The 11,996-nt window shown below is 33.7% G+C and overlaps 2 protein-coding genes across 2 annotated transcripts; one reads left to right on the top strand and one right to left on the bottom strand.

Annotated features, from left to right (window-relative positions):
• The first annotated feature begins 2,197 nt into the window (after positions 1–2,197).
• On the top strand, positions 2,198–5,147 carry LOC140799129 (translationally-controlled tumor protein homolog). The gene is made up of 5 exons (XM_073153282.1): positions 2,198–2,356; positions 3,369–3,442; positions 3,879–4,007; positions 4,113–4,270; positions 4,795–5,147. Exons 1-5 carry the CDS (start codon positions 2,329–2,331, stop codon positions 4,910–4,912), a joined length of 507 nt encoding a protein of 168 aa, XP_073009383.1. The 5' UTR covers positions 2,198–2,328; the 3' UTR covers positions 4,913–5,147.
• A 1,022-nt stretch (positions 5,148–6,169) lies between these two features.
• Positions 6,170–9,155, bottom strand: LOC140799128 (universal stress protein PHOS32). The gene is made up of 4 exons (XM_073153281.1): positions 8,899–9,155; positions 8,725–8,813; positions 6,981–7,102; positions 6,170–6,467 (listed from the first exon to the last, which is right to left on the bottom strand). Exons 1-4 carry the CDS (start codon positions 9,086–9,088, stop codon positions 6,380–6,382), a joined length of 489 nt encoding a protein of 162 aa, XP_073009382.1. The 5' UTR covers positions 9,089–9,155; the 3' UTR covers positions 6,170–6,379.
• Between the last annotated feature and the right edge of the window lie 2,841 nt (positions 9,156–11,996).

The following is an 11,996-nucleotide window of genomic DNA, read 5'->3' as shown; positions in this document are numbered from 1 at the left end:
CTACAACTCGACAAGGTCCGTTTTACATTTAATTTTGAGAGATTAAAAAATATAGATTGAGGACAAGATAATCATTTAATAAATTTTCACAATGTATCGAGAGATTTAATTGAGGAGATATAAATAAAAGTTAGCTCTCATTTATGGAGATTTTTTAATCAACTTAGCTCTATTTTATAATTTATTTTCTAAAATAGACGGCGCCTAAATTTTAATATAAAGGGGTCTATTTTTATTATATTCTTAACTAAAATGTTTAACTGTTAAATATTTTTTTAAATAAAAATCTTGGTAATTTAAAGGAATGTGAAGTATTATACGAGAAGTTTCAATAAAAACATTAATAAGATTAGCGTTTTAGTTAAAAAAATATTATCCCAGTTTCAATAAAAACATTAATAAGATTAGAGTTTTCTTAGTGAATTATCCCACTTTTTAGTCTCCGATTTTAATGCAATATTTTATAATTGAGGTAGTTAATTTATAAATTTCACCTTTTTTTTTAAAGAAGAGATGAAAGAAAAATAGGTATTAATAAATTAACATTGAGATAAAGTAATGTTTTAGAGACTAAAATATAGTCACTATATTATAATAAATTCTGCTTGTATTTGGCATTGCCAATAATTATAGTACACAATTATAAAAATTGTAAACCTTTTCTTAGAAGAATTCTTTTTGAGAAAATATAGAATTTACAAAGTTTAAGCTAATTAAACAGTTGTTTGATTAGCAAATTGGAGTAGAATAACAGTGTAGTTGATATGAGAGTTTTCCAAGTGAGTTATCACAGTTTTTTAGTCTCCTATTCTAATGAAATAATTTATATTCATGGTAACTAATTTATAAAATTTCTCCCTTTTTTTTTTTATAAGGAGGTTTTATAAACCACACCCTATATTTTAATTATTTTATGATTCACGCAATCACATTCTGTTTTTGAAGATTTTATTCTTATAACTATTATTTAACACCCCGAATTTAATTTTTCACTAAGTAGTGGGACCAAATTACTAAAATACTATATTATTTTCTCTTATTTTTTATATTCGTCTACCATCTTCTCCGCCTATCTTTACTATCGTCATCCTTGCAGCTAACTTTTCTCATCTTCCTCTCTCTCCCTCCTCCTCCTCCTCCTATGCGTTTCTTTTCTTCTTTTTTTTCTTTTTTAGGAAAAGAACACGACAATAAAGAAGACAGTGATAATTTAAGTATTTTTTATATATATTATAATAAAATATTTTTTTTTAATAATGTTTAAATTAATTTAGGGTGTTAAATGAGAATTATAAAGAAAACAAGAGTCAGATTATAAAATCTTTAAAACAAAATGTGAATCATAAAATAAATAAATATAGAGTATAATTTGTAAAAATTCTTAAAATTTTTTTTTTGCATCAGACAATAGCCATATAAGAATGAATTATTCCACCCACTACCCATACTTTTATAAAGTGAACATTTTGCATTTTGGAACGTGACACCCACCTCTTTATGCCTCCAATTTATATCTCTTCTTAATTCTCTCACACATAATATACTAATCACACTCCTCAAAGCCAATAAAGTTTCTTTATCTAAAGCTACTCCTAATTCTGATCCATTATTTGGTTGGACTGTATTTTTATTCAAATTTGAACTTAGGAAACATTTTACATTTTACACCCTATATTTTTTCATATCCTGCGTTTTCAGTATTTACATTCAAGCTCCACTTTTCAGACTATATTCTCAAAAAACACCCTCCATCTAAGAAAAGGACTGAAAAATTGAATTCGATTTTCTAGGGTGTTCTTTGAGAACAAAATCTAAATTACTTGAATCAAAATATAAATAATCTAGTAGTAGAGCGTAAAATGTAAATTTCCATGAACTTATCCGACTTCGATTATCAGCCCGAAATCAATTCAAATCCTTCCAAATTTGATTCCACTGCAACGAAGGAGCACCGCAGCTTAAGTCGAACCACAGCTATTACGACCTATTAACCGTTGGATCTATCATCCAGATCCAAATAATTCTGCCCTTAAGAACCTCCGCGGGTAATCACAAGCTCATTGAAACCATCTCCGACCGTCCGTTAGGTACATCCCGGTATATTCCACCCATCGGACGGATTAAAAGAGAGATCTCGTCCAAGTCGATCGATCCTAAAGCATAAAGCCGCGGAGAATCGCACCGCGAAAAACGCGAAACCGCCGCCTATAAGTTGTTCCTGTCCGCTTCTCCTTCTCCTCCTCTTGCCTCCTCGATTCCTTTCTCCGCTTCAAGCTCACTAGGGTTAGGGTTTGTGATCGCTTCCGGTGTTCCTTTAGAAGAGGAAACATGATTGTCTACCAGGATCTTCTCACCGGTATGGTGTTGATCTTTTGATGTTTCTTTTCCTCTTCCACTTCTTCGACTTCGTGTTTGAAATTATCGGAGCTGTCGACTCGCAACAGTATTGTTCTTAGATCTGAGAAGATTTTGGATCTTGAACAGCTTGCTGATGGAATCGGCTATTTTCTTGTTGTTAATTCTCAAGTCTGCGATTTTAATTTACTGGATTGAGATTTTGGCCAGGATCTATGTTGTTTTTCTGGGGATAGGCTCTTTGATGCGCGTGAGATGTATAGTTTTCTTGTTGATTGAATATTTAAGTTGTCTATTTTTCAAGGTTCGGATTTGACGCAGTTAGGAGTTGTAAGTTGCACTGTTTTAGAAGCACGTTATATGTTAAGTAAATTTCAGTTGTTAGTCTTTGAACAAAGTGAGTATTAAGTGGTATGTTCGGATTGATCGTTGTTTACTGTCAACTTATTTATGTAGGTCAAGTTAGTCTTGCTTGAAAAAAAAAAACCCTGAATTTTGTGTAAGATCATACTAGTAACGTTGATTTCCAACAGATCAAAGAGTTTGAAATAAGAAATTATTGAGGAAAAAAATTGTGGCAGGACTCAGGAGGAAAAGAAATACTGGGCTTCTGGACTAAAACTAACAGCAATGGTTGCTTGAAGAAGACTAAGTCAGATTCAAAAGTCTTGATGTTACAACTGAAAAGAAAATATTATGGCAACACAAAGCAAGTAATAGCTTGAAATGTTATAATAATTAAAAAATCTAACGCTAGAGTAAAGCTATTTTCTGGATGCAACCTGGAGATGGGAATCACCCCTATCGCTCAAAAGTTTTGCATTTGTCTTCTACCTTATTTTTTTTCTCTTTAATTGCCTGTCATCTTTTCTCTGTACTGATTGGACTTTTGAATGTTATGTTGTCTATGCCTTCTATTTTGATTACGAGATGTTCCATCCCCGTTTGAGTAATTAATAATGCAGTAATCTCCTATGTATGATGTGCTAAGGGTTACTTTGATCAATTGGTAGGTGATGAGCTTCTGTCAGACTCATTTCCATACAAGGAGATTGAAAATGGGATGTTGTGGGAAGTTGAGGGGAAGGTTGGTATTTGCACGATCACCTTATGTTTACTCTTGCAGTCTTGCCATCATCCTAGTTATATGTAACAACAACAGCAAGCCTTTACTTCCAATAATCATCCTCATTATGTGTACCGTTAATTAATTTATGTCTGTATATGTGTGGAGTATCAGCGAGTCTGTGTGTGAGATGACATCAAAAGGATATAGACAGATTTATGCATCATATTCTTCAATGCAGTCTTCTATTAATTTCTCTAATCAGAGTCCAGCATTATTTTTATGTGTCATATTTATGCATTCTTTACTTTATTAATTATTTAATAGTGTTTGCTAATAATTTTGACACTATCTCATGAACATAATTTAACATCATAGGGCATTCATGATTTGTTAATGAAAATCAGTAACTTTGAAAGATCATTATAAAGACCTCATATGTCTTATTGATTGACAGTGGGTGGTCCAAGGAGCTGTTGATGTAGACATTGGTGCAAATCCTTCTGCCGAAGGTGGTGAAGAAGATGAAGGGGTTGATGATCAGGCTCAGAAAGTGGTTGATATTGTTGACACCTTCCGTCTCCAGGTTAATTCTCTTCTTAATGAGAATTTTCTCGCCAAAGTGTAACTGTGTGAAAAAAAATGCACTGCACTGCACTTCTCTAAAACTTGTTTCTGATATCCCTTACAGGAACAACCTGCCTTTGACAAGAAGCAGTTTGTGACATTTGTGAAGCGTTATATTAAGAATTTGACACCCAAACTGGATGCGGAGCAGCAGGAGGTGTTTAAAAAGAACATTGAGGGGGCTACCAAGTTCTTGCTGTCAAAACTCAAAGACCTACAATTGTAAGTTCTATTTTTATTTACTTCAAAACTTTTTTCCCCAGCTTTTTGTGGTTCCTTAAATCTTTTCAAACTTGCCACAAAGGCAGGGTTAATATTTGTTATCCATCTACCTCTACCGAAATAAATATCTGATCAGCTTTTAAGCTACTTGTATTACTAAGTTATAATGATGCTTGCCACTTGCATTCTTGTTAGCTGTTTTTTTGTTGCTGTTATTAGTCATTCACAGTTACAATGTGTACCAGTATTTTTCTGTTGGATGCATGTTATCTGGTGCTTTACTGCGTGCATTAGTTAGCCACAACTGCAAGACATGTAAGAGTGCCATCTAGAGTAATTGGTTATGCTGTAGGTTTTGTCATAGTATTAATAATGCTACAACTATTACTATCATTACCATTGTTTGCTCTTCTTTTAGCAATCAGTCAAACCTTTGGACGATAACACTCGCGATACAAGTGTGATGAGAAAACCCACAGAAATGTCTCTTGACTTCTTTCACGCCTGTCTGAACTTTTTTGTAGCTTTGTGGGTGAGAGCATGCACGATGACGGCAGCCTGGTATTTGCATACTACAAGGATGGTGCTACTGACCCCACATTTTTGTACTTCGCCTATGGATTGAAGGAGGTCAAGTGCTAAGGCCGGTGCTCCAATTTCTGAAGTGGATGTTGTAGTTTTACATATACAGTACCTTGACTCTTATCCTTCTGCCAGTTTTAAATGTTATGCTTGTTTTATCCTTTCCTCTTGTCCAACTAGTTAAATAATACTGTTTTTAATTTGCTTGAGTGTTTGGAAACTTAAAGTCCTGGTTTGATAAATATTGCTTGTCATTGGATGGATTTCTTAATCTAATTTTGTTATTTCTTTTTTATTTTGGCCTTACTGTTCCTAGGATGCAAGGTGATGTTTGGTGAATTTCCCTGAATTTGGTTAGAGATTACTTAAGTATATTCAGTAAGCAAACGGTAGTTTATTTTAAGAGAAAGAAATATAATAATAATAATAATATTTTGATACTAATTTTAAAAAAAATTTAAAATCGATTTTTTTTTAGCACACCAGATGTAATAATAACTTTATTTTGAATATTCTCTTACATATTTCTAATTTTCATTGAAATGAGTTATGTTTTTACTCTCTCACATCACATCATATATAAGGTCGTAACTATTAACTAATGAGCTAAGGTAAGCTCGTAAACCCTTAACCTTCTATTATTTCTTGCGGACTTGTAAGCCTGCAGCCATATTGATGTATAAGCCCATATTTTACCATGAAAGGGCTTTTATGTGTCGAAAATATTTAGTTCATATAATATTATTTAACAAATATTATTTTAGTCTATTTCTAATTTTATATTGACATGTTCTCAATTTTCTTTCAAATTCAACATTTTTTTTTTCATTTTCTCACACTCCTAATCTAGTTCACAATCAAATACTTAATTTTTCTAGACTAATTTAAACTACCTAAATTGGTCTAAGAAACGAATTTCACTAGTCAGTATTAAACTCGTTTTTAAACGAAGCTGAAATGTAATAATTTGGAAACCGTTAGTATTTACCAATGTTACCAGTGGACTTTCTTCAAATGCAAGCCACTGCACTCGGAAATATTATCCAGTCCCTAGGCCCTTTGCAGGTCTCTTTTACCCTCTCGTTTAGAACGTTTTAGTATGTGGTAGAGCCTGCAAAATATTATCGTATGAAACGATTCCTACCAGGCATCTAACTACTTATTGGTACCTGGTCCTCTTTCGTTTATTCGTGTGTATTTGTATATACATGTATATATATATATATATTGCTTGGTTACCTTTTTATTTCCTTGTTAAGTTTACCTCAGAATTTATCCAAAGAAGAAAAAATGGATATCAAACTCCAAATAACCAGATAAAAAAGGACAGCAAGAGAGACCCTAAAAGATTAATGCAGAATACAGCGTATTTAGTTTCGCCAGAGACTGTACGATTACAGTACATATACATTGCTGAAATTGGGAGCAACATACAAGATCTCTTGATACTGCTCCACTTATTCTACAAGAAGACTAATGTGGAGACCCTGTATTCTTGATTCAATTCCACTTGTTCAGCTGGACTGCTCAATGCTTGTGCTTTGGCTTCTTCACAATCATGACAGTGCAATGTGCATGATGAGTACAGTAATCGCTGACGCTTCCCAGAACCGCCCTGCCAATAATGTACAATTCAAGCAATTCGTAAGCTGGATTACTTATCTCATCTTGAATCAAGCTCAATCAAATCTTTATTTTTGGAGTTGAAGTTTAGTCACAAGTCAGACACATTAATTTGGTGTACAACAAGTGAAATATCCAAATCTCTAGTCGAAAAACAAATCCAATTAAATAAATTCGAGAATCTAGGAGTTATGAAATAAGAAAACCCTGGCTGTTAACATAGCAGTGTTCTTATGTCTATTTCTTGTCTCACATTTCATTCACTAAAAGCATTGAAATACTTGTACAATTGATGAACGAATATTGCTTGGCATTTACAATTTCTTTTCTTGAGGACATCACATAGATAGAAGTTAACAGATAACCTAACCAGAACACAAGAAAAAGCCTACAAAATTCACATAAGAGCAAGTTATCGCAAATGAGTCCCATCCAGGGGCTACTCAAAATTCTACTGTAAAGAACAAGCCCAGGAAAAACGAAAGAAGAGAAAAAGGACCCAGACCTTTTTATCGCTCCATATCCATGACTTCCCACAACAAGAGCATCTGCATGATATTTTTCCACCGCTTCACAAAGAACATTTCTTGCATCTCCTTCTACTACTTCATATACAGTGTCATTCACCTGTAGAATTTAAAGCTATTGATATAATAGAGAAGTAGACACCAGGTAATGCAAAAGAAAAGCAAAGAAGGAGCAAACTAAAATACAGAGCTCATGAATCCTATGGATGGAGGAAACAAAGAAGGAATTGGGATCATTATTATTATTATTCAATTATTGCACTCCATTTCTTTTTTCCTGTTCCTGAGCATATTATTCCTCTCTATCCTCGACAAGTACATGTAGGAACTCTTACTTCCAAAATGAGATTGTTACTTCTGAAAGAAGTTTGTTTCTTTCTCACCGCATGAGGCTGCTAGTTGAAAGAATAATATGCATTAAGAAGAAAAATGCAATGGACATCCACAAACGCACTATACTTTTTGACAATTTCATCCAAGTATTTAACTCATCATGACCGGTGGGCACAGACTAGTAGACAGTGGACAAATCAGTGAATTTCAGCAATAGAATTTCCTTCAACTTGTAGACACTTGTCTTCTTGGTGAATTTCAGCAATAGAATGCCCTTCAACTAGTAGACAGTGGAAAAATCAGAATTTGACCAACTAAATATTTTTCTTGGTCTGTACTTCTGTTTCATTGACCTCACTAGATCTTTTTGTCCCTATTGTACACCAAACTCATTAGGAAGTCTAATCCAGAATATGTTCTGCCAGGAAGACAAAGATCATTATCTTAAATTACTTCGACTACTGTGTTGAAGTACATATGGATCTGATTAAGGACATGATGATAAATCCTTAACTGGTGTAAGGGCAGTATGGTGCAGACTATAAATCTAGGCTTTATAATCACAAGTAAAAGTAAGACCAGGATGAATGGACTCCCTCCATATGGGATCACTCCAGAATTTGATTCACTTAAAAGGACTGCAACGATAAAAAATCAATCCCATGAACTGAAGAGTACATGGCCATAAATAGAAGAAGCAAATAACATAATTCAAATGGAAATTAGCTGAAGACTCGGTTTAAAAGCAAATTAGCAGAAGACTAGGACTTGTTCAGCTAATTCCTTCCACAATATCCTAACTGGAAAATCTGCCACCGAGAATATGGCTACTAACTGCATCACAGTAGAAAGAACAACATTTGAGTTCCCATTTAATACACAGTTGCACTAAAAGTGAGCCATAAGATGGTTCTTCCATGGCCAGTGGAGACCAGAATTGCAAGCAAAGATGGGAGACTAATTCAAGTGGAATTGTTACCATGAGACATGTGATCAGAGAACGAATTGGTTAGAATAGAATAAGTTATACAATATTAAGATACTATGACAGTAGCTGAACAACAAATATTGCCCAAAAGACATTTCAATGATTAGAAAAAGGCTCAACTTGCTTCCTGAAAGTGATTGGTCTACAATACATGCATCACAGCTATTGATTAACTTATAAGATCGACTTCAACTTTGACTAGTATAATTAAGGAATCGATTTTATTCCTCTTCAAATATTAATTCTACTCACTAACCGGATAATTACTATAAGTTAACAAAAATCCGGTTAAAATTTCTGGCATGCAAACGTCATTATGCCCAAACCGATCATCCGAAAGGAGCTACACAATCAAATCGAACTTATCCGCTAAATTATTGATATATATTCGAAATCGATACCAATTTACAAAGCTCCTTGGCCTTCTCGATCACTCTCGCGGCGCTCCTCTTCAGATCTGACTCCACAAACGGCAGCACATCCGCAGCTCCTGCATCAAATCAAGAAATCACGTTCCAAGTATCCAATTGGAATCAGGCTAAGAAACAGAAACCCTAGAGGAGGGGGGCTCCTACCTGGTCCGGCGAGGCCCACGGCGGAGGTGGCGGTGGGCTTGGCGTGGACGACGACGAGCCGGAAGGCGCCGCCGGCGCCTCCGCAGGAGAAGAAGTGGCCAAGGATCCATTGGAGGGCGTAGAAGCTGTGATCGCTCTCGTCGATCCCCACCACCATCGCCGCCTTCCCCTCCGCCGTCGCTGCCGCCATTATTTTGCTATTCTTGGAAATAAAGAGAGTACGACTGTGCTGGCAAGAATATAAAACGGATTGCCTGCCGTCGACGCTATCGAGGGGTATAAAGGTCAATATATACGCAAGTTGATCCGTTACTCTCTTCATTTATGGATATTGGATAATAAACCGATAGCCCGATGCTTTTATTATTATTATTAATTTTTTTTTTCTACTTTATTTTATATGTATTTGTTATTCAAACTTAACAGAACAAAAAATATTATCTTAATTTCAAAATTAAAAATAAATAAATACCTAAGTTTACTAAGGGCCTTTTGGTTATTCAAAAAGCTAGTATACTTCTCTCTCAATGGCCGAGGCGGTGACGATTAGAGAGACGCTACTTTTTCATATTCCTTTGAAATTTAACCAACAATTAAATTTTGACTCATTTAATAGTAAAAGGATAAAATTATCTTTATTTATTTTAAATACATTGTTCTTGAATAAGGATATGTTTGTTATTTTATATATTAAAAGTTTCATATTTCACCGTATTAATTATTTGAAAGAAACTAAAAGATATTCATGCAAAAACAATAGGTTTCAAAGGGTATTCACATAAATACAAAATTTAAAAGAGTATAGAAGCAAATAAGGAGCTTCTGAGGAGTATACTAAAAGAATCCTTAAAAGAAGAAGAAGACCCAACTATTAATTGCTATTGAGATTTGAGATAACTGTGTATCTAAATCACTAAAAACATCTTTCTTCTACAAATTTTAAAACGTAAAATATTTATATTTAAATTTTCTTACAAAATAAATAATACTTTTTCTTGTACTATTATGTGGCTTTAGAACTATTTTAAGCAATTTATATAATAGCAAATAATATTTTGTTAAGCTAAGTTTAGTTTTAACAAGCGATTGATTTGATTTAATTGATTGGGTGAGATTTCGATAGTAATTATGATATTTAGAAACATATACCGATTATTATGATATGTTGAAAGTTTTTAGTGATAGTTATGTAAAAAGTTCTATTATTTAATGCATGATTAGATTCTCAAATAGACAAATATCAATAGCATTAATGCTATAGTTTTTGACCATCCTAAGTTTACATACTAAATATTATACCCACATAAGTGAATTATAAATTTATTTATACGACTAGGGGGATATATGTATATCAACGAGAATAGTTATCTCAAACAACGATTTTATTCAATAAAATTTGGAATGAGTGAGTTTTGATACACATAATAGTTTATAGGTTTGCTATAAAGAAATTATTGAACTACTAAGCTATTTAAGCACTATTATATTTTCCTATTTGCCCATAGTCAGAATTGCTCATGGAGAAAACTACTTATATACTTCTACTAAATAATTATGTAACTCACATATATATTAAATAAAATTGCTAACTCTGATAATGATATTTATTCATATACTAAATAAGTTTGTAACTCACCTATTGTAGATTTAGAATATTTAAAAACTCTTCTCATTTGGTTGTGGAATAAGTTCCAGTATAATGAGTTCTATACTAGTATAGTAATTAAACAACAGCTTATCTTAATACCAGTTTACTAAGAGATATTTTTCTCACCTTTCCTCCTCCATCTAATATTTTTGTATTTATCAACAAAATCTAATTACTATTATGTTTTTAAAAAGATTTCACTTTAATCAACTATTATTTCAATCATTTTCTCTAGGGATAGCCATAAGTTGGGTCGAGCTGAGATTCTAGCCAAAATATCAAGTAGACTTTGAGCCCAAGCCTAGCTCGTACCGAACCTAGAGGTGATAATTGGACGGGTCAGGCCGGGCTTAAATATTTGTTCACGGCCATCAATCACTCGGGCCGAGCCGGGCTAAAATACTCTAGCCCGTTACCGCCCACTAGCCTATTAGATATCAGGCTTGGGTCGGTTGTAATGGGCCTAACATAACGAGTTGAATTTAAAAAATATTATATTTTATCGGGTCAAACATAAAGGGACTCTATGAAGACATTTTAGTTATCCTTCATGAGAATATACTTATATATTGATATATAGTTTATTAAATATCCGAGGTAGGACTAAAAAAATATGAAAAATATATATATTTTACGGGTCAGGCCATGGATAGGTGTAGCAGGTCGGGCTTTTGGATTGGGCCGGGTGAGTAAAGGTTTAGCCCATGCTGCCCACTACCATCTAGGGCTCATGTCAGGTTGGGCTTAGCCCGACTAAAATCGGGTGAATTCGGACTGGCTTAGCCTGATTAAAATCGAGTGGGTTCGAGTCGAGTTTGGGCGGTCGTGCCTAATGATCACTTTTAATCGAACTCAATAGCCCTTCAATCCGAGCCAAGCTGAATTCAGGCCCAAGTTTATTTTGACAACATAGACTCAATCATCAGGCCAGGTCGAATTTGGTACATGGACAAAGAGAGCTTTAATCAATACTTGTTACTTACTACAAGTATAAATCTATCCATTGGAGATAATTTATAGTTAATGTAATGTTATTTATTTTGCAGGCTACTTGGTATATATAGGCATTTAGCTACTTTTACCTATGGGTTATCTATATATTAGCCATCGGCCACCCAAGGCCTATATTATTAATAAGGGAATTTTACAAATCATATGTATATTTTAATTATTTTATGCTTTACATCCGTCTTTGATGAATTTATAATCCGAACTCTCAGTTTTCTTTATAATTCTGATTTAACACATTAGTTAACTTAAACGGTACTAAAAAAGAAATATTATGTTACAATATACAAAATAATTTATAAATATCTAAATTATTCTTGTCTTCTTCATTCTCTTTGTCTTTTTTGAAAAAAGAAGAAGGATAAGAAGAATTGGAGGAGAGGGAGGGGAAAGGAGGAGGCGGAAGGGGAGGGGGGAAGATGAGTAAAGATAATGGAGAGAT

This window comes from Typha latifolia, chromosome 12, assembly GCF_019914945.1.
Source record: "Typha latifolia isolate L0001 chromosome 12, TyphaL0001v2, whole genome shotgun sequence".
Lineage (NCBI taxonomy): Eukaryota > Viridiplantae > Streptophyta > Magnoliopsida > Poales > Typhaceae > Typha > Typha latifolia.
The sequence above is the reverse complement of the archived record's forward strand: the minus strand, read 5'-3'. Positions and strand labels throughout refer to the sequence as shown.

Coding starts and splice junctions, on each gene's coding strand:
- LOC140799129 (XM_073153282.1), top strand. CDS start 2,329: ATGATTGTCTACCAGGATCTTCTCACCG. Junction 3,443..3,878: donor TGTGGGAAGTTGAGGGGAAG/GTTGGTATTTGC, acceptor ATTGATTGACAG/TGGGTGGTCCAAGGAGCTGT. Junction 4,008..4,112: donor TTGACACCTTCCGTCTCCAG/GTTAATTCTCTT, acceptor TATCCCTTACAG/GAACAACCTGCCTTTGACAA.
- LOC140799128 (XM_073153281.1), bottom strand. CDS start 9,088: ATGGCGGCAGCGACGGCGGAGGGGAAGGCGGCGATGGTGGTGGGGATC. Junction 8,814..8,898: donor CGTGGGCCTCGCCGGACCAG/GTAGGAGCCCCC, acceptor GATTTGATGCAG/GAGCTGCGGATGTGCTGCCG. Junction 7,103..8,724: donor CCAAGGAGCTTTGTAAATTG/GTATCGATTTCG, acceptor TAAATTCTACAG/GTGAATGACACTGTATATGA.